General features: G+C 44.6%; 1 protein-coding gene across 1 annotated transcript in view; it reads left to right on the top strand.

Annotated features, from left to right (window-relative positions):
• LOC109882970 (neurogenic locus notch homolog protein 1) overlaps positions 1-22845 on the top strand; it is a 70626-nt gene that overhangs the window by 40066 nt on the left and 7715 nt on the right. Inside the window, exons 13-30 of the mRNA XM_020475043.2 lie at positions 72-264; positions 3466-3611; positions 7676-7789; positions 8601-8723; positions 8835-8987; positions 9087-9315; positions 10111-10312; positions 10531-10684; positions 12219-12403; positions 15350-15482; positions 15862-16119; positions 16258-16370; positions 16783-17354; positions 17677-18117; positions 18373-18518; positions 20406-20619; positions 20727-20817; positions 21041-21203. Of these exons, the coding sequence (XP_020330632.1) occupies positions 72-264; positions 3466-3611; positions 7676-7789; positions 8601-8723; positions 8835-8987; positions 9087-9315; positions 10111-10312; positions 10531-10684; positions 12219-12403; positions 15350-15482; positions 15862-16119; positions 16258-16370; positions 16783-17354; positions 17677-18117; positions 18373-18518; positions 20406-20619; positions 20727-20817; positions 21041-21203 (3630 nt within the window). The remainder of the gene's footprint in view (positions 1-71; positions 265-3465; positions 3612-7675; positions 7790-8600; positions 8724-8834; positions 8988-9086; positions 9316-10110; positions 10313-10530; positions 10685-12218; positions 12404-15349; positions 15483-15861; positions 16120-16257; positions 16371-16782; positions 17355-17676; positions 18118-18372; positions 18519-20405; positions 20620-20726; positions 20818-21040; positions 21204-22845) is intronic.

The raw sequence follows: 22845 nt of genomic DNA, 5'->3' as shown, positions 1-22845 counted from the left end.
CCAGCTGTGGTTTCTTTAAACAATGGCCATATATGAATCAAAACTCACCCCTTGCTGTGTTGGATTTTCAGGCGCCATGTGCAACATCAATACCGATGAGTGTGCCATCAACCCCTGTCACAATGGTGGCACCTGCATCGATGGCATCAACAGCTTCACATGCCTGTGCCCAGAGGGCTACAGTGATGCCACCTGTCTGTTGCAGGTGGACGAGTGTGGCAGCAACCCCTGCATTCATGGTCGCTGCCAGGATCTGCTCAATGGGTGAGCAAACACACACGCACGCACGCGCACACACACATGCGCGCTTACCTTTCAGTACTTCCGGCGCCGACAGTACTACCTTTCAGTACTTCCGGCGCCGACAGAGATGGCCGCCTCGCTTCGCGTTCCTAGGAAACTATGCAGTTTTTTTGTTTTTTTACGTGTTATTTCTTACATTAGTACCCCAGGTCATCTTAGGTTTCATTACATACAGTCGAGAAGAACTACTGAATATAAGATCAGCGTCAACTCACCATCAGTACGACCAAGAATATGTTTTTCGCGACGCGGATCCTGTGTTCTGCCTTACAAACAGTACAACGGAGCGGATCCTATGCAGCGACCCAAAAAAACTACTCCGAAAGAGAGGGAAACGAGGCGGTCTTCTGGTCAGACTCCGGAGACGAGCACATCGCGCACCACTCCCTAGCATTCTTCCTGCCAATGTCCAGTCTCTTGACAACAAGATGAAATCCGAGCAAGGGTAGCATTCCAGAGGGACATCAGAGACTGTAACGTTCTTTGCTTCACGGAAACGTGGCTCACCGGAGAGACGCTATCCGAAGTGGTGCAGCCAACGGGTTTCTCCACGCATCGCGCCGACAGAAACAAACATCTTTCTGGTAAGAAGAGGGGTGGGGGCGTATGCCTTATGGCCAACGTGACATGGTGTGATGAAAGAAACATACAGGAACTCAAATCCTTGTGTTCACCTGATTTTAGAATTCCTCACAATCAAATGTAGACTGCATTATCTACCAAGAGAATTCTCTTCGATTATAATCACAGCCGTATATACCCCCCCCCCCAAGCAGACACATCGATGGCTCTGAACAAACTTTATTTAACTCTCTGCAAACTGGAAACAATTTATCCGGAGGCTGCATTCATTGTAGCTGGGGATTTTAACAAGGCTAATCTGAAAACAAGACTCCCTAAATTTTATCAGCATATCGATTGCACAACCAGGGGTGGAAAGACCTTGGATCATTGTTACTCTAACTTCCGCGACGCATATAAGGCCCTGCCCCGCCCCCCTTTCGGAAAAGCTGACCACGACTCCATTTTGTTGATCCCTGCCTACAGACATAAACTAAAACAAGAGGCTCCCACGCTGAGGTCTGTCCAACGCTGGTCCGACCAAGCTGACTCCACACTCCAAGACTGCTTCCATCACGTGGACTGGGAGATGTTTCGTATTGCGTCAGATAACAACATTGACGAATACGCTGATTCGGTGTGCGAGTTCATTAGAACGTGCTTTGAAGATGTCGTTCCCATAGCAACGATTAAAACATTCCCTAATCAGAAACCGTGGATTGATGGCAGCATTCGTGTGAAACTGAAAGCGCGAACCACTGCTTTTAATCAGGGCAAGGTGTCTGGTAACATGACCGAATACAAACAGTGCAGCTATTCCCTCCGCAAGGCTATCAAACAAGCTAAGCGCCAGTACAGAGACAAAGTAGAATCTCAATTCAACGGCTCAGACACAAGAGGCATGTGGCAGGGTCTACAGTCAATCACGGACTACAGGAAGAAATCCAGCCCAGTCACGGACCAGGATGTCTTGCTCCCAGGCAGACTAAATAACTTTTTTGCCTGCTTTGAGGACAATACAGTGCCACTGACACGGCCTGCAACGAAAACATGCGGTCTCTCCTTCACTGCAGCCGAGGTGAGTAAGACATTTAAACGTGTTAACCCTCGCAAGGCTGCAGGCCCAGACGGCATCCCCAGCCGCTCCCTCAGAGCATGCGCAGACCAGCTGGCCGGTGTGTTTACGGACATATTCAATCAATCCCTATACCAGTCTGCTGTTCCCACATGCTTCAAGAGGGCCACCATTGTTCCTGTTCCCAAGAAAGCTAAGGTAACTGAGCTAAACGACGTGTAGCACTCACATCCGTCATCATGAAGTGCTTTGAGAGACTAGCCAAGGACCATATCACCTCCACCCTACCTGACACCCTAGACCCACTCCAATTTTCTTACCGCCCAAATAGGTCCACAGACAATGCAATCTCAACCACACTGCACACTGCCCTAACCCATCTGGACAAGAGGAATACCTATGTGAGAATGCTGTTCATCGACTACAGCTCGGCATTCAACACCATAGTACCCTCCAAGCTCGTCATCAAGCTCGAGACCCTGGGTCTCGACCCCGCCCTGTGCAACTGGGTACTGGACTTCCTGACGGGCCGCCCCCAGGTGGTGAGGGTAGGCAACATCTCCTCCCCGCTGATCCTCAACACTGGGGCCCCACAAGGGTGCGTTCTGAGCCCTCTCCTGTACTCCCTTTTGTCACCAAAAGCACTCACAAACTTCTACAGATGCACAATCGAGAGCATCCTGGCGGGCTGTATCACCGCCATGGTATGGCAACTGCACCGCCCTCAACCGTAAGGCTCTCCAGAGGGTAGTGAGGTCTGCACAACGCATCACCGTTGGCAAACTACCTGCCCTCCAGGACACCTACACCACCCGATGCTACAGGAAGGCCATAAAGATCATCAAGGACATCAACCACCCGAGCCACTGCCTGTTCACCCCGCTGTCATCCAGAAGGCGAGGTCAGTACAGGTGCATCAAAGCTGGGACGAGAGACTGAAAAACAGCTTCTATCTCAAGGCCATCAGACTGTTAAACAGCCACCACTAACATTGAGTGGCTGCTGCCAACACACTGTCAATGACACTGACTCAACTCCAGCCACTTTAATAATGGGAATTGATGGGAAATGATGTAAATATATCACTAGCCACTTTAAACAATGCTACCTTATATAATGTTACTTACCCTACATTATTCATCTCATATGCATACATATTTACTGTACTCTATATCATCGACTGCATCCTTATGTAATACATGTATCACTAGCCACTTTAACTATGCCACTTTGTTTACATACTCATCTCATATGTTATACTGTACTCGATTTCATCTACTGTATCTTGCCTATGCTGCTCTGTACCATCACTCATTCATATATCCTTATGTACATATTCCTTATCCCCTTACACTGTGTATAAGACAGTAGTTTTTTTGGAATTGTTAGCTAGATTACTTGTTCGTTATTACTGCATTGTCTGAACTAGAAGCACAAGCATTTCGCTACACTCGCATTAACATCTGCTAACCATGTGTATGTGACAATAAAATTTGATTTGATTTGATTCTCTATCTGTATTCCAGCTACAGGTGTTTCTGTGACTCTGGCTGGGGTGGGCCTAACTGTGACATCAACAACAACGAGTGTGAGTCCAACCCGTGTATGAACGGTGGCACCTGCAAGGATATGACCAGTGGATATGTTTGTAGCTGCCGAGCCGGCTTCAGTGGTCAGTTCAATTCAACGTGTCTTCCCTTACTGTTTCTCACTCTCCCTATCATCTCCTTGTCTCTCTCCCTCTCTCGCTCTACTCTACCTTCTTACACCTTGGAAGTTAACACTAGAAGCTTATTACCTAAAATGGATCAATTGAAAGTGTGGGTTCACAGCTCCAATCCAGATGTGTTGGTCATTACTGAGACGTGCTTAAGGAAGGGTGTTTTGAATACTGATGTTAACCTTTCTGGTTATAACCTTTTTCGGCAAGACAGATCTTCCAAAGATGGTAGAGTGGCAATCTTTACCAAGGATCACCTTCAGTGCTCGGTCGTCTCCACCAAGTCTGTCCCCAAACAATTTGATTTGCTGGTTTTAAGCATTAAACTTTCAAATAGCTCCTTGTTGACTGTTCCTGGGTGTTATCGTCCTCCATCAGCACCGGCCTGTACCCTACCTGCACAAAGCTCTCTCCTGGCCCCTTACACTAAGTCTGAATTTGTCCAGAGAGGTGACCTAAACTGGTACATGCTTAAACCACATGACCAAGTCCTAAAGCAATGGGACTCCCTAAATCTTTCTAAGATTATTACCAATTCCACAAGGTATGACTCCAAACACCCAGAATAGGCTACTCTCCTCGATTTTATCCTCACAAATAATCCTGATAGGTATCAGTCTGGTGTTTTCTGTAATGACTTTAGTGAACACTGTTTTACAGCCGGTGTTCGTAATGGCTGCTCAGTGAAATGACCTGTCCTGATTTGTCATAGACGCTTGCTAAAAACTTTAATGAGCAAGCCTTCCTTCATGAACTGGCCCCTGTATATTGGTATAGAATCAGCTTGATCCCCTCTGTCGAAGACACTTGGATCTTCTTCTTTTTTTTCAGTGGTATTGTTAACAAACACACCCCCATAAAGAAAATGAGAATTAAAAACAGGTTCAGCCCCTGGTTTGAATGTGATCTTGCTGAGTTACTCCACAATAATTGCATTTGGCAAAATGCTTGGCACATGCATACTCAGGCTGACTGGCTCTCTTTCAGGCAAATTAGAAATAAGTCCACTCAGGCTAAGTTAGTTACTTCAAGGAGCAGTTCTCTCTCTGTGGGTCTAACCCCAAGAAGTTCTGGAAAACGGTTCAAGACCTGGAGAATAAACTCCCCTCACAGCTCCCCATGTCCCTTAAAGTTGATGATGTGGTTGTTACTGACAAGGAGCACATGGCTGAGATTTTTAATCACCACTTCATTAAGTCAGGATTCCTATTTGACTCAGCCATGCCTCCTTGCCCGTCCAACATTTCCTAATCTCCCACCCCTTCTAATGCGACTATCCCCGGCGCTCTTCCCTCTTTTTCCCATGTCCGTCTACAAAGTTGCTCCCTGCAGGCAGTCACTGAGTCCGAGGTGCTAAAGGAGCTCCTTAAACTTGTCCTCAAAAAACCATCTGGGTCAGATGGTTTAGACCCTTTCTTCTTTAAGGTTGCTGCCCCTATCATCACCAAGCCTATCTCCAACCTTTTTAACACGTCTCTCCTCTCTGGGGAGGTTCCCATTGCTTGGATGGCATCCAGGGTGCGTCCTTTATTTTAAGGGGGAGATCAAGCTGATCCTAACTATTATAGGCCAATTTCTCTTTTGCCCTGTTTATCAAAAGTGTTGGGAAAAATTGTAAATGATCAATAATTTATAGATCGGCAGGGAAGGGTGCTCTCGAGCGGCTAGATGGTCTTTACCATTCGGCCATCAGATTTGCCACCAATGCTCCTTATAGGACACATCACATGACTGCACTCTATACTCTTCTGTAAACTGGGTATCTCTCTATACTTGTCGCAAGACCCACTGGTTGATGCTTATTTATAAAACCCTCTTAGGCCTCACTCTCCCCCTTATCTGAGATATCTACTGCAGCCCTCATCCTCCACATGCAACACCCGTTCTGCCAGTCACATTCGGTTAAAGGTCCCCAAAGCACACACATCCCCGGGTCGCTCCTCTTTTCAGTTCGCTGTAGCTAGCGACTGGAACGAGCTGCAAAAGCACTTAAACTGGACAGTTTTCTCAATCTCTTCATTCGAAGACTCAATCATGGACACTCTTACTGACAGTTGTGGCGGCTTCGCGTGATGTATTGTTGTCTCTACCTTACTGACAGTTGTGGCGGCTTCGCGTGATGTATTGTTGTCTCTACCTTACTGACAGTTGTGGCGGCTTCGCGTGATGTATTGTTGTCTCTACCTTACTGACAGTTGTGGCGGCTTCGCGTGATGTATTGTTGTCTCTACCTTACTGACAGTTGTGGCTGCTTCGCGTGATGTATTGTTGTCTCTACCTTACTGACAGTTGTGGCGGCTTCGCGTGATGTATTGTTGTCTCTACCTTACTGACAGTTGTGGCGGCTTCGCGTGATGTATTGTTGTCTCTACCTTACTGACAGTTGTGGCGGCTTCGCGTGATGTATTGTTGTCTCTATCTTACTGACAGTTGTGGCGGCTTCGCGTGATGTATTGTTGTCTCTACCTTACTGACAGTTGTGGCGGCTTCGCGTGATGTACTGTTGTCTCTACCTTACTGACAGTTGTGGCGGCTTCGCGTGATGTATTGTTGTCTCTACCTTACTGACAGTTGTGGCGGCTTCGCGTGATGTATTGTTGTCTCTACCTTACTGACAGTTGTGGCGGCTTCGCGTGATGTATTGTTGTCTCTACCTTACTGACAGTTGTGGCGGCTTCGCGTGATGTATTGTTGTCTCTACCTTACTGACAGTTGTGGCGGCTTCGCGTGATGTATTGTTGTCTCTACCTTACTGACAGTTGTGGCGGCTTCGCGTGATGTACTGTTGTCTCTACCTTACTGACAGTTGTGGCGGCTTCGCGTGATGTATTGTTGTCTCTACCTTACTGACAGTTGTGGCGGCTTCGCGTGATGTATTGTTGTCTCTACCTTACTGACAGTTGTGGCGGCTTCGCGTGATGTATTGTTGTCTCTACCTTACTGACAGTTGTGGCGGCTTCGCGTGATGTATTGTTGTCTCTACCTTACTGACAGTTGTGGCGGCTTCGCGTGATGTATTGTTGTCTCTACCTTACTGACAGTTGTGGCGGCTTCGCGTGATGTATTGTTGTCTCTACCTTACTGACAGTTGTGGCGGCTTCGCGTGATGTATTGTTGTCTCTACCTTACTGACAGTTGTGGCGGCTTCGCGTGATGTATTGTTGTCTCTACCTTACTGACAGTTGTGGCGGCTTCGCGTGATGTATTGTTGTCTCTACCTTACTGACAGTTGTGGCGGCTTCGCGTGATGTATTGTTGTCTCTACCTTACTGACAGTTGTGGCGGCTTCGCGTGATGTATTGTTGTCTCTACCTTACTGACAGTTGTGGCGGCTTCGCGTGATGTATTGTTGTCTCTACCTTACTGACAGTTGTGGCGGCTTCGCGTGATGTATTGTTGTCTCTACCTTACTGACAGTTGTGGCGGCTTCGCGTGATGTATTGTTGTCTCTACCTTACTGACAGTTGTGGCGGCTTCGCGTGATGTATTGTTGTCTCTACCTTACTGACAGTTGTGGCGGCTTCGCGTGATGTATTGTTGTCTCTACCTTACTGACAGTTGTGGCGGCTTCGCGTGATGTATTGTTGTCTCTACCTTACTGACAGTTGTGGCGGCTTCGCGTGATGTATTGTTGTCTCTACCTTACTGACAGTTGTGGCTGTTGTTTGTGCCTTATAATGTTTGTATCATGTTTTGTGCTGCTGCCATGTTGTGTTGTCATGTGTTGCTACCATGCTATGTTGTCTTAGGTCTCTCTTTATGTAGTATCTCTCTTGTCGTGATGTGTGGTTTGTCCTATATTTTTATTTATTTTTGCGTCCCCGCAAACGGCTTTTTGGTAGGCCGTCATTGTAAATAGGAATTTGTTCTAAACTGACATTCCTAGTTGAATATAAATAAATAAATAAAAACTCTCTCAATGACGCAACTCTGAGTTTGTGGGTGGTGGATATCATCCCTAGTAAATCTGCGACTCTAATCCCATGTGTGTTCTCTAATCCCCGGCCATGCCTTAGGACCTAACTGCCAAACTAACATCAACGAGTGTGCCTCCAACCCCTGCCTGAACCAGGGCACCTGCATTGACGATGTGGCCGGCTACAAGTGCAACTGCTTACTGCCCTATACCGGTATGAGAACGTATTGATTTTCCCGGAGCCATATAGGCCTAAAGAGATGTGTACAGTAGACTTATGGCTCTGGTTTTGGTTTGGCCCTCTACTCAGAAAGCCCTGTAGGGCTCCAGAATAGGAGACTTCTTGAACAATGGTATAAAAAGACATTTCTAGCAGACTTTTAGTGTTATTTCAGAAGAAAATAGGTTGACTAATGCCCACTAACTGTGTGGAAACAGGCCTTATGATTTGTTCCTCTCTATCATTTGTGGAAAAATCCACCCTGTCCACCATGTTGTGATAACTGTGTGTGTGAATAACATGCTATAGACCATGAGGACAAGGAACTGGAGCCCGTGGCCACTTCCTCTTCCTGTCTCTGGGCTAAACAATAGCAGGAAACAGGAAGCAGCTTCCTGCCTGGCCTCTGGTTACTGTGGAGATGGATAGGGAGGTGGACGGAAAAGTGGGCTTTAAAAACTGATGTCACTCTTCGGGGGGGGGGGGTTGTCCTCCCTATGTGACTAGAAAAGGGAAATATCATACAATGCAGCCATTTCCATTTCGCTGGAAGACAACTTTGAAGAAGTCAAAGAGTTTAAAAGCATTGAATTGGGATGTAAGTACTTCTCCAAAGTTGTCCAACTGCAAAAGGGAAGTGGAGAGTGAAATACAAATGTAACATGAACGAAACATGTATGAACGGAACAAACATTCACGGCTCTTACTCAAAAAGCATACAGACCGATTAATGATCTGTGATGGTGACCCTGTAGCACTTGAGGGCATTTGTTTGAGGTGTGTGTTGTGTTCCTATCCCTACCAGGTGAGATGTGTGAGACACTGCTGGCCCCATGCAGCCCCATGCAGCCCTGTAAGAACAGTGGAGTGTGTCATGAGTCAGAGGACTACCAGAGCTTCTCCTGCCTCTGTCCAGAGGGATGGCAAGGTAAACTACTCATATCTTCCTCCATCTGTTCTGTTTATTCCTCCATCTGTCCACCCATCCATCCAATAGAGGGTGTTCTTTGAGAGACTGACTGCCCCCCTATTCTCTCAGGTCAAACATGCGAGATAGATATCAACGAATGTGTGAAAAGTCCTTGCCGCAGCGGCGCCACATGCCACAACATGGTGGGCAGCTACCGATGCAGCTGCCGTCCGGGCTACACCGGCCAGAAGTGTGAGACGGACATCGACGACTGCAAGCCCAGTAAGGAACTAAACATCAACTCTTCACTCTGTCTTGTAAAGTGAACTTGGCCCAACTATCACTTACCTGATACATATCTCTCTCGCTTTCTCTTTCTAGACCCCTGCAGTAATGGAGGTCTGTGCAGAGATGGAGTGGACAGCTTTGTGTGCACTTGTCTGCCAGGGTTCCGTGGTGGCAGGTGTGAGCATGACATTAATGAGTGCGAGAGCAACCCGTGTAAGAATGGGGCCAACTGCACAGACTGTGTCAACTCCTACACCTGCACCTGTCCACCCGGTTTCAGTGGCATCAACTGCGAGAATAACACCCCCGACTGCACAGAGAGGTACAGAGAGCAGTTCACGTACTGTGTTTTCGTTAGTGGCAATTCAAAAGGACGGAGAAAAAGACCCTTTTTGCAAGAAACCATACCTCTTCAGAGTATCTTAAATACATCCCATGTCTTTTCCTACTAGTGCTGAATTTGCTGAACTACTTTGAGGGAAAACCTCATTTCTATGACTGATGTGGTTGTCTTGCCCAGCTGTCTTTAGATGAATGCACTAATTGTTAAGTGTCTCTGGATAATAATATCTACAAAATTACTCAAATGTAAACGTAAAATTATTTTGAATACATCCTAAGAGAAACAATTCCTTTCCACATTGCTTGGTTCAAGCTCGGGGCGGCAGGTAGCCTAGTGGTTAGAGCGTTGGGCAAGTAACATGTCGTTCTGCCCCTGAACGTGCCAGTTAACCCACTGTTCCTAGGCCAGTTAACCCACTGTTCCTAGGCCAGTTAACCCACTGTTCCTAGGCCAGTTAACCCACTGTTCCTAGGCCGTCATTGTAAATAATAATTTGTTCTTAACTGACTTGCCTATTTAAATAACGGTTAAATAAATAAAAATATTAGTAAAATGCTGACCAGATTATTCTGGATGTTGCTAAATAACCAGCTAATAAAAACAGATTGGAAGAAACAACAGAAATTTAAAATAAAGTAAATAAAATTCAAATTAAAAGTGAACTTTCCTTTTAACATCCCTTTAACTCATTTGGTTACTATACTTCTCATTTGGTTACTATACTTCTGGTTACTATACGTCTCAACTCTTCCGTTGTGGTGTTTTTTTCTCTAGCTCTTGCTTCAACGGTGGCACCTGCGTGGATGGCATCAACACCTTCACCTGCCTGTGTCTGCCAGGCTTCACAGGCAGCTACTGCCAGCACGACATCAATGAGTGTGACTCCAAGCCCTGCCTCAATGGTGGCACCTGTCTGGACAGCTACGGCACCTACAAGTGTACCTGCTCTCATGGCTACACTGGAGTCAACTGCCAGGTATGGGCAGAGCGGCAGCCATCTCGACTATCTCCTGAGTGCATTCATATATATATTGTATATAATTATTTTCCCTCTATTTCTATTGATATAATTTTTTAAAAACATCTTTGAAACAACTGAGACGTAATAGTGGTAGTTCACTCAACAGCGAGTGTGTGTGTGTGTGTTACGCATGGGTTTATTTGTGTGTTAATGTGTTCCTGCTCTGCTTGCAGAACCTGGTGCGGTGGTGTGACTCATCTCCCTGTAAGAATGGAGGCTCATGTTGGCAGCAGGGCTCCTCGTACACCTGTCAGTGTCAGACGGGATGGACCGGCCTCTACTGTGACGTCCCCAGTGTCTCCTGCGAGGTGGCTGCCAAACAGCAAGGTGAACATAAAGCACACAGAGTAAAAACAATTCAAATTATACATATATATATATATATGCCTTCAGAAAGTATTCACTTCCCCTGACGTTGTTGTTGTTGTGTTAGACAGAATTTTAGATTGATTAAATTAAGATTGTTGGTCACTGGCCTAGACACAATACTCACAAATCTGTAAGGTCCCTCAGATTCAACCACAAAGAGCAGGAAGGTTTTCCAATGCAAGAAACAGTACCTATTGGTAGATGGGTTAAAGACAAAATATAGAAGAAACAGTACCTATTGGTAGATGGGTTAATGACAAAATATAGAAGAAACAGTACCTATTGGTAGATGGGTTAAAGACAAAATATAGAAGAAACAGTACCTATTGGTAGATGGGTTAAAGACAAAATATAGAAGAAACAGTACCTATTGGTAGATGGGTTAATGACAAAATATAGAAGAAACAGTACCTATTGGTAGATGGGTTAATGACAAAATATAGAAGAAACAGTACCTATTGGTAGATGGGTTAATGACAAAATATAGAAGAAACAGTACCTATTGGTAGATGGGTTAAAGACAAAATATAGAAGAAACAGTACCTATTGGTAGATGGGTTAAAGACAAAATATAGAAGAAACAGTACCTATTGGTAGATGGGTTAAAGACAAAATATAGAAGAAACAGTACCTATTGGTAGATGGGTTAAAGACAAAATATAGAAGAAACAGTACCTATTGGTAGATGGGTTAAAGACAAAATATAGAAGAAACAGTACCTATTGGTAGATGGGTTAAAGACAAAATATAGAAGAAACAGTACCTATTGGTAGATGGGTTAAAGACAAAATATAGAAGAAACAGTACCTATTGGTAGATGGGTTAATGACAAAATAAAGCAGACACTAAATATCCCTTTGAGCATGGTGAAGAAATGAATTACACTTTGGATGGTGTATCAATTACACCCAATCACGACAAATATATAGGCGTCATTCCTAACTCAGTTGCCAGAGTGGAAGGTAACTGCTCAGGCATTTTAACTTGAGACCAATGGTGACTTTAAAACAGAGTTTAATTGCTGCGATAGGAGAAAACTGAGGATGATTCAACAACATTGTAGTTACTCCACAATGCTAACCCAATTGACAGAGTGAAAAGAAGGAAGCCTGTACAGAATACAAATATTCCAAAACATGCATCCTGTTTTTGCAACAAGGCACTAAAGTAATACTGCAACTATATATATATATATATATACTTTTTTATTCACACAACAAAATGTGGAATAAGTCAAGGAGTATGAATACTTTCTGAAGACATTTGTAACTATTAGACCGTTAATTTAGGCGAGACAGAACACAAATTGTTCTGAGCACACACTGTATGAACATCTCTAGGCCAAGCAGACAGATCCAATTTTGCATATAAAATTGACCAATACAGGATGGTTAGGGGATGGTAAGCACATGTTTGTGTGTGTTTTTGTATGCTGTGTGAGTGTATATATGTTACTGTATCGCTAATACCCCACCCCCCCTATGGTCTGAAGGTGTGGAGGTGGCTCACCTGTGTCGTAACTCGGGCCAGTGTCTGGATGCTGGCAACACCCACTACTGCCGCTGCCAGGCGGGCTACATGGGCAGCTACTGCCAGGAACAGGTGGACGAGTGCTCCCCCAACCCTTGCCAGAACGGTGCCACCTGCACAGACTACCTGGGAGGGTACAGTTGTGAGGTATATATGCTCTAGCTGGCAAATCTGAATCAACACAAACATCAATTATTATTAATTTGTTATAATTTATTTATACAGTTAAATGCCCACTCCGTAATTCCATGCACAACAAAAACGACAGCTCCGCCACTTGGTGTGCTACAGTATAATCTCTCTTTCTATCAAGGGTGGTAGGGTGTCAAAATTCAAGATAAAACCGTTATTATTTCATCCTTCCACAAGATATACAGTTGAAGTCGGAAGTTTACATACACTTAGATTGGAGTCATTAAAATGTGTTTTTCAACCACTCCACAAATGTCTTGTTAACAAACTATAGTTTGGCAAGTCGGTTAGGACATCTACTTTCTGCATGACACAAGTAATTTTTCCAACAATTGTTTACAGAATTCACTGTATCACAATTCCAGTGGGTCAGAAGTTTACATACACTAAGTTGACCGTGCCTTTAAACAGCTTGGAAAATTCCAGAAAATTATGTCATGGCTTTACAAGCTTCTGGCTAATTGACATTATTTTAGTTAATTGGAGGTGGACCTGTGGATGTATTTCAAGGCCTACCTTCAAACTCAGTGCTTCTTTGCTTGACATCATGGGAAAATCTAAATAAATCAGCCAAGACCTCAGAAAAAAAATGGTAGACCTCCACAAGTCTGGTTCATTCTTGAGGGCAATTTCCAAACACCTGAAGGTACCACGTTCATCTGTACAAACAATAGCACGCAAGTATAAACACCATGGGACCACACAGCCCTCATACCGTTCAGGCAGGAGACGTGTTCTGTCTCCTTGAGATGAATGTACTTTGGTGCAAAAATTGCAAATCAATCCCTGAACAACAGCAAAGGATCTTGTGAAGATGCTGGAGGAAACTGGTTCCAAAAGTATATATATCCACAGTAAAACGAGTCTTATATCGACGTAACCTGAAAGGCCCCTCAGCAAAGAAGAAGCCACTGCTCCAAAACCACCATTTAAAAAAGCCAGACTACGGTTTGCAACTGCACATGGGGACAAAGATCGTACTTTTTGGAGAAATGTCCTCTGGTCTGATGACACAAAAATAGTAACAACTGTTTGACCATCGTTATGTTTGGAGAAAAAAGGGGGAGGCTTGCAAGCCGAAGAACACCATCCCAACCGTGAAGCACAGGGGTGGCAACATCATGTTGTGGGGGTGCATTGCTGCAGGCGGGACTGGTGCACTTCACAAAATAGATGGCATCATGAGGTAGGAAAATGATGTGGATATATTGAAGCAACATCTCAAGACATCGGTCATGAAGTTAAAGCTTGGTTGCAAATGCGTCTTCCAAATGGACAATGAGCCCAAGCATACTTCCAAAATTGTGGCAACAAAGTCAAGGTATTGGAGTGGCCATCACAAAGCCCTGACCTCAATCCTATAGAAAATATGCGGGCAGAATTGAAAAATCTTGTGCTAACAATGTGGCCTACAAACCTGACTCAGTTACACCAGCTCTGTCAGGAGGAATGGGCCAAAATTCACCCAACTTATTGTGGAAGGCTACCTGAAACATTTGACCCAAGTTAAGCAATTTAAAGGCAATGCTACCAAATACTAATTGAATGTATGTAAACTTCTGACCCACTGGGAATGTGATTAAAAACTTAAATAAATCATTCTCTGTAGTATTATTCTGACATTTGACATTCTTAAAATAAAGTGGTGATCCTAACTGACCTAAGACAGGGACTTTTTACTAGGATTAAATGTCAGGAATTGTGAAAAACGGAGTTTAAATGTATTTTGTTAAGGTGTATGTAAACTTATGTATGTAAACTTGTCCCAACACACATCTAGGGTTGCTAGAGACGCGACCCAGTCGTTCAGTCTTTTTGTTCTGTATCTTTGGACGTGGCCCAGTCGTTCGTTCTAAATGTTCCATTGCCATACTGGCTGGCAGCGTTCTTATCCCTTATTTGCTAGCTAGCCAACTACGGCTAATTTACAATCACGTCAGAAGTGCAGCCAGAATAACAGCAAAGTAGCTGCATTTGCGTTTGTTTAAGCTGTTTTCTATTGACATTTATTTGGATACGTCCATAACAATGAGCTAATGAGGCATGATTTTGCCTGACATAGAAAATGTGATCATTTGTCAGGACACTATTGTTCAGAGGAGCTAGCCAACAACAAAGCTACAGTAATACAATCATTTCAAACTGAAGCTGGAAAGACTGCAAATGACTTTTTTCAATATATATATTTTTTGTATATATCCATAAAAATGATGCCAGCTTATTCCAGATTTTGACTGGCTGAGAAACACTGTCTTCCTGTCTGTTTCATCCTGACCCCCGACATGTTCATTACTATGGGACAGCAGGAGATTGAATTTCAATATTGAAACAGTGTTGCAAATGTTGGAGAGATAGATAGCAATGTTTATACAAATATCTGCTGTTGAAAGCAAAATGTTGGTTTAAAAGAAATGTGTGATAATGTCTAGATGCTTTTTATAGTGGATATCAAGTTTATAAATTGCCTGGCTGGGCTGATGAGACAAGCATTTTAACGTCATAGATTTAAAAAGTGGTAATTTGTGGAACAGACACCGGCTGAAATAGGGTTTTAATCAATCAGCATTCAAGATTAGAACCACCCGTTGTATAATATCAAGTGTATGGACCAGGTCTCCCTTGAGTAGGATTGCAAAATTCTGGAAACTTTCAATACATTTCCAGATTATCCAGAAATCCAGGTTGGAAATCCGGAATCCTCCAACCACGATTTTGGGTAAATCTGGGAATTTATTGAAAGTTTCCAGAATTTTGCAACCCTACTCAAGGGAGACCTGGTCCATACACTTGATATTAGAACAGTGTGAAAGTAGAGCAATGCTGGGTATCTTGAATCGTGTTTAAGATGGTACTTAATTTCTCTGGTATTTTAATGGTTTTGGTCCGGTTTGTCTCTGTCAGTGTCTTCCTGGGTACCACGGGGTGAACTGCTCCAAGGAGATCAACGAATGTCTGTCTCAGCCCTGTCAGCACGGGGGCACCTGCATCGACCTCATAAACACCTACAAATGCTCCTGTCCCAGAGGAACACAAGGTACACATTAGCACACACACACACACCAGCCATCTCATAAAAATCTCTATGAAGCTCTCATCCGTCTACAGTCTACCACTGAAAAACAAGCACAGAACAGTTAGTAGCAGCATATTAGTCATGTAGAACCATGCAGTAGTAGTGGAGCTCTATGCTAAATGACATAGAATTAGATGTAATCATGTTCTTCCGTATTTTCTGCTTATTCCCTCCTGATTCCGGGAGTCCTCCAACCTGGATTTCAAGATAATCTGGAAATGTCTTGACAGTTTCCAGAATTGTGCAACCCTACTCAAGGAAAACCTGGTCCATACACTTGATATTATACAAATGGTGGGTCTAATCCTGAATGATAATCCTCAACCCACCCTTTCCCCAGGCATTCACTGTGAGATCAACCTGGATGACTGCAACCCCTCTACAGACCCTCTGACCAATGAGCCCAAGTGTTTCAACAAGGGTCAGTGTGTGGACAGAGTGGGGGGCTACCACTGCATGTGCCCCGCTGGCTACGTAGGGGAGCGCTGCGAGGGTGACGTCAACGAGTGCCTGTCGGACCCCTGCGACCTGCGAGGCTCCTACAACTGTGTCCAGCTCACCAACAGCTACCGCTGCGAGTGTCGCACTGGATACACAGGTACTGACCATACCCTACGCACCTCAAATAAATTGGATTATTCTGTGTTTATGACTGATTGACACAACAATGCAAAAAAAAAAAATTGTCCACACATTTGTAATGTACATAAATAACACACATCGTTCTCAACTCCAGGCCAGCGCTGTGACAAGGTGTTTGATGGCTGTAAGGGGAGACCATGTAGGAACGGAGGAATGTGTGCAGTGGCCAGTAACAACCCCGACGGATTCATCTGCAAATGCCCACCGGTGAGCACATTTACATTTTAGTCATTTAACAGACAATCTCATCCAGAGCAGTAGTGAGTGCTTACATTTTTGTACTGGTCCCCGTGGAAATCAAACCTACAACCCTGGCATTGCAAGCGCCTTGCTCTACCAACTGAGCCACACTCTACTGACCAGACAACAAACTGTGGACCTCACCCTGGCCATAATGGCAACATCTTCCCCATATAGAGAAAAGGGAATAGGGTGACATTTGGACAGCCCCTAGTTCCCTATGTATTTATAGCCACAATCTCATTAAGCATCATTATTTATGTGTTTGATTCACTTTCAGTCTCTTTTTTGTATATCTTTGTGGAAAGGGAGCGGTTTGGCAATGCAAAGTAAATGTGTGTAAGGTACAACCTCATCTCACCGATCTCTGTCTATCCAGGGTTACACAGGCTCCTCCTGCGAATATGACTCACGCTTCTGTGGTAACCTCAACTGCAGAAATGGTGGCACCTGTGTCTCTGGCCACCTGAGCCCTCGTTGCTTGTGCCCCACGGCTTTTACCGGCCCTGAGTGCCAGACTCCCACGAACAGCCCCTGCAACGTCAACCACTGCTACAACGGGGGCACTTGCCAGAGAACCCCCGATGCACCCTTCTTCCACTGCAGCTGCCCGAACAACTTCAATGGCCTGCTCTGCCACATCCTTGATTACTCCTTTCCCGGTGGGTTCGGCCGGGACATCACACCACCACCCGAGGTAGAGGTGAGCTGCGAGATCCCGCAGTGCGACGAGTGGGCGGGCAACCACATCTGTGACTCGCTGTGCAACAACCACGCCTGCGGCTGGGACGGTGGCGACTGCTCGCTCAACTTCGATGACCCATGGCAGAACTGCTCGGCAGCTCTGCAGTGCTGGCGGTACTTCAATGACGGGAAGTGCGACGAACAGTGCAAAAGCCCTGGGTGTCTCTACGACGGCTTCGACTGCCAGGGACAGGAGGGACAGTGCAAGTGAGTCTCAGTCCGGCTCGAATTCCTATATCCTGTGTTCCATCTCAACCTCTCACTATCTTACTATGCCCAGTCTCAAACCTGTTTCACTCTCAGATGATTATTAAAACATATTAAACCATGTAAGAAGGATGATATGTTGTGTTTGTAAGAATAATGAACATTGTCTACTTCCAACCTTCCAACTCCTTACAAGTCTACCTATGCAAGTAATCTTTTCTAACCTACCTAGTTTTCTATCTACATGGCGACCTCATCCAAGTCCTCTGTCTTTAGTTAACTTAAGTGCTAATCCTAATATTGACCATGTTAATCTCCCCAGCCCGCTGTATGACCAGTACTGTAAGGACCACTACGCGGACGGCCACTGCGACCAGGGCTGTAACAACGCAGAGTGCGAGTGGGACGGCCTGGACTGCGCCAACAACATGCCCGAGAAGCTAGCTGACGGCCACCTGGTCCTTGTGGTCCACATCCCCCCCGAGCAGCTAAAAAATGGTTTGTCCACGTTCCTCCGTGAGCTCAGCAGCGTTTTGCACACCAACGTGGTGTTCCGGCGCGACGCAAACGGAGAGCCCATGGTGTTCCCTTACTATGGCAGCGAGCAGGAGCTGGCCAAGCACAACGTGAAGCGTTCCACCGACAGCTGGCCTGACTGGGCGGTCGTGCCGGCCAACATGCTCGGCCAGGTGAAGGAGAGCGTGGGGTCCATGGTGAACCTGCCCCGCCAGCGCCGAGAATTGGACCTCATGCAGGTCAAAGGGTAGGTACACACACTTGTTCATTTTGTTATACATTGATTGCTCAGTCACACGCATTCAATGATGCACACACGAATGCACCCACAGTCGCTCACTCACTCGCTCGCTCACTCACTCAGACATTACATGTTGAGTCTTTCCAAAGAATTTTCCTTAGATTAGATATTTGAGAGGAGAGTCAGAAGTTGACCTGATTGTTCAAGTGAATCCTTTCCTTCCCTATTATTGGTTGAATTAACTCTCCCCTTCGCTGATAGGTCGGTGGTATACCTGGAGATTGATAACCGCCAGTGCTACCAGCAGTCCACGGAATGCTTCCAGAGCGCCACCGACGTCGCCGCGTTCCTGGGAGCGCTGGCCTCCAGCGGGAACCTCAATGTTCCTTACATCGAGGCAGTCACCAGTAAGTACCAACATATAGTCTCTCAAGCTGAAATATTCTCCATTAAAAAATGTCTCTCCTTCATAAAATATGACTATGAAATTATGAAAATAGACTAACTACTTTAATGCTTGTGATTTAGATGATGATGGTGACTTTATATGTATCCATTAGGAAAATGTGTGTCATACAGCATGCCAATATACAGATATTCACAGACCGACGTAGAACACATACAGTTAATGTCGGAAGTTTACATACACCTTAGCCAAATACATTTAAACACAGTTTCACTGACATTTAATCATAGTAAAAATCCCCTGTCTTAGTGTTAGTATCACCACTTTATTTTAAGAATGTGAATTGTCAGAATAATAGTAGAGGGTGATTTTATTTGAGCTTTTATTTCTTTCATCACATTCCCAGTGGGTCAGAAGTTTACATACACTCAATTAGTATTTGGTAGCATTGCCTTTACATTGTTTAACTTGGGTCAAATGTTTCGGGAAGCCTTCCACACCCACAATAAGTTGGGTGAATTTTGGCCCATTCCTCCTGACAGAGCTGGTGTAACTGAGTCAGGTTTATAGGCCTCCTTGCTCGCACACGCTTTTTCAGATCTGCCCACACATTTTCTATAGGATTGAGGTCAGGGCTTTGTGATGGCCACTCCAATACCTTGAGTTTGTTGTCCTTAAGCCATTTTGCCACAACTTTGGAAGTATGCTTGGGGGTCATTGAACATTTGGAAGACCCATTTGCGTCCAAGCTTTTACTTCATGACTGATGTCTTGAGATGTTGCTTCAATATATCCACATCATTTTCCTCCCTCATGTTGCCATCTATTTTGTGAAGTGCACCAGTCCCTCCTGCAGCAAAGCACCCCCACAACATGATGCTACCACCACCGTGCTTCACAGTTGGGATGGTGTTCTTCGGCTTGCAAGCCTCCCCCTCCAAACATAATGATGGTCATTATGGCCAAACAGTTCTATTTTTGTTTCATCAGACCCGAGGACATTTCTCCAAAAAGTACGATCTTTGTCCCCATGTGCAGTTGCAAACCGTAGTCTGTCTTTTTTTATGGCGGTTTTGAAGCAGTGGCTTCTTCCTTGCTGAGCGGCCTTTCAGGTTATGTCAATATATAGGACTCGTTTTACTGTGAATATAGATTATTTTGTACCTGTTTCCTCCAGCATTTTCACAAGGTCCTTTGCTGCTGTTCTGGGATTGATTTGCACTTTCCCCACCAAAGTATGTTCATCTCTAGGAGACAGAATCTCCTTCCTGAGCGGTATGATGGCTGCGTGCTCCCATGGTGTTTATACTTGCGTAATATTGTTTGTACAGATGAACATGGTACCTTCAGGCATTTGGAAATTGCTCCCAAGGATGAACCAGACTTGTGGAGGTCAACAACAAAAAATTCTGAGGACTTGGCTATTTTTCTTTGATTTTCCCATGATGTCAAGCAAAGAGGCACTGAGTTTGAAGGTAGGCTTTGAAATACATCCACAGGTACACCTCCAATTGACTCAAATGATGTCAATTAGCCTATCAGAAGCTTCTGAAGCCATGACATCATTTTCTGGAATTTTCCAAGCTGTTTAAAGGCACAGTCAACTTAGTGTATGTACACTTCTGACCCACTGGAATTGTGATACAGTGAAATAATCTCTGTAAACAATTGTTGGAAAAATGACTTGTGTCATGCACAAAGTAGATGTCCTAACCCACTTGCCAAAACTATAGTTTGTTAACAAGAAATTTGTGGATTGGTTGAAAAACAAGTTTTAATGACTCCGACCTAAGTGTAAACTTCCGACTTCAACTGTAAGAATTACATACATAGTACAACAGTTGTCCCCATTCTGACATGCTGTACTCTCCCTGCCCCTCTCTCCCAGGTGTGCAGCCCACCCCTGCATCCTCTGAGCTATACCCAATGTACGTGGTGTTCCTGGGGCTGGCTGTACTGGGCTTCATCTGCCTGGGGGTGCTGGTGTCACGTAAACGCCGACGGGAGCACGGACAGCTATGGTTCCCTGAGGGCTTCAAAGTTTCTGAGCCCAGCAAGAAGAAACGCAGAGAGCCCGTAGGAGAGGACTCTGTGGGACTCAAGTATGTGTGTGTGTGTGTGTGTGTGTGTGTGTGTGTGTGTGTGTGTGTGTGTGTGTGTGTGTGTTTTCATGTGTGGCTGTCTAACTTGTCTTTTCTATGTCCATCAGGCCACTGAAGAACATTTTGGACATTTCTCTGATGGACGACAACCAGAATGGATTGTGGGGAGAGGAGGAGCCAGACTCGAGACGCTTTAGGGTAAGAGAGCATCTGAAACCTATACAGACCATGTACAACCACTAAATGTGTAAAATTGTGTACACATCTGGAAATTGTTGAATTAATGTTAAATACATAAACACATAATTGCCTTTGCCTACATAATGTGTATTGTGTGGTCACAGAGATTGTGTTGCCCTGTAGTCGTTTAAAAAAAATATTTTGTACGATAGTTGATGGACCATGTTTGTCTCTGTGTTAGTTTGAGGAGCAGGCCGTGTTGGACCTAGGTGACCGCACTGACCACAGACAGTGGACCCAGCAACACCTGGACGCGGCTGACCTGCGGATCCCTTCCATCGCCCCCACGCCTCCCCAGGGAGAGATCGAGAATGACTGCATGGACGTCAATGTCCGAGGCCCAGGTGTGTGAGGATCTCCCTATGCTCTTTTTTATCTCTATATACAGTACCAGTCAAAAGTTTGGACACATCTACTCATTCCAGGGTTTTTCTTTGTTTTTACTATATAATAATAGTGAAGACGTCCAAACTATGTAATAACACATATGGAATCATGTAGTAACCATAAAAGTGTTAAACAAATCAAAATATATTTGAAATTCTTCAAAGTTGCCACCCTTTGCCTTGATGACAGCTTTGCACACTCTTGGCATTCTCTCAACCAGTTTTATGGGGTAGTCACCTGGAATGCATTTCAATTAACAGGTGTGCCTTGTTAAAAGTACATTTTTGGAAATTCTTTCCTTAATGCGTTTGAGCCAATCAGTTGTGTTGTGACATGGTAGGAGTGGAATGCAGCAGATAGCTCTATTTGGTTAAATACCAAGTCCATATTATGGCAAGAACAGCTCAAATAAGCAAAGAGAAATGACAGTCCGTCAAGACAGGAAGGTCAGTAAATCCAGAAATTGTCATGAACTTTTAAAGTTTCTTCAATTTCAGTTGCAAAATCAATCAAGCGCTATGAAAACTGGCTCTCATGAGGACCGCCATAGGAAAGGAAGACGCAGAGTTACCTCTGCTGCAGAGGATAAGTTCACTAGAGTGACCAGCTTTAGAAATTGCAGCCCAAATAAATTCTTCACAGAGTTCAAGTAACAGACACATCTCAACATCAACTGTTTAGAGGGGACTGCGTCAATCAGGCCTTCATGGTTGAATTGCTGCAAAGAAACACTACTAAAGGACATCAATAAGAACAAGAGACTTGCTTGGGCCAAGAAACACAATCAATGGACATTAGACCTGTGGAAATCTGTCCTTTGGTCTAGAGTCCAAATTTGAGATATTTGGTTCCAACCGCTGTGTCTTTGTGAGCCACAGAGTAGGTGAACGGATGATCTCTCCACATGTGTAGTTCCCACCGTGAAGCATGGAGGAGGAGGTGTGATGGTGTGGGGATGCTTTGCTGGTGACACTGTCAGTGATTTATTTAGAATTCAAGGCACACTTAACCAGCATGGCTACCACAGCATTCTGTAGCGATATGCCATCCCATCTGGTTTGCGCTTAGTGGGACTATCATTTGTTTTTCAACAGGACAATGACCCAACACACCTCCAGCCTGTGTAAGGGCTATTTGACCAAGGACCGTGATGGAGTGCTTCATCAGATGACCTGGCCTCCACAATCACCCGACCTCAACCCAATTGAGATGGTTTGGGATGAGTTGGACCGCAGAGTGAAGGAAGAGCAGCCAACACGTGCTCAGCATATGTGGGAACTCCTTCAATACTGTTGGAAAAGCATTCCAGGTTTCTGTCATCAAGGCAAAGGGTGGTTTCTTTGAAGAATCTCAAAATATAAAATATATTTTGATTTGTTTAACACTTTTTTGGTTACTACATGATTCCATGTGTTTTTTCAAAACCCTTGAATTAGTAGGTGTGTCCAAACTTTTGAATGGTACTGTATACATTCACTCCCTTTTCTCTCTTCTCTCTCTGTCTCTCAATTCAATTCAATTTATGGGATTTATTGGCATGGGAAACATGTGTTTACATTGCCAAAGCAAGTGAAATAGATAATTAACAAAAGTGAAATA

Source organism: Oncorhynchus kisutch, linkage group LG23 (genome assembly GCF_002021735.2).
Source record: "Oncorhynchus kisutch isolate 150728-3 linkage group LG23, Okis_V2, whole genome shotgun sequence".
NCBI classification, from domain to species: Eukaryota; Metazoa; Chordata; class Actinopteri; order Salmoniformes; family Salmonidae; genus Oncorhynchus; species Oncorhynchus kisutch.
Note: the sequence above shows the minus strand (reverse complement) of the source record. Positions and strands in the feature narration are given on the sequence as shown.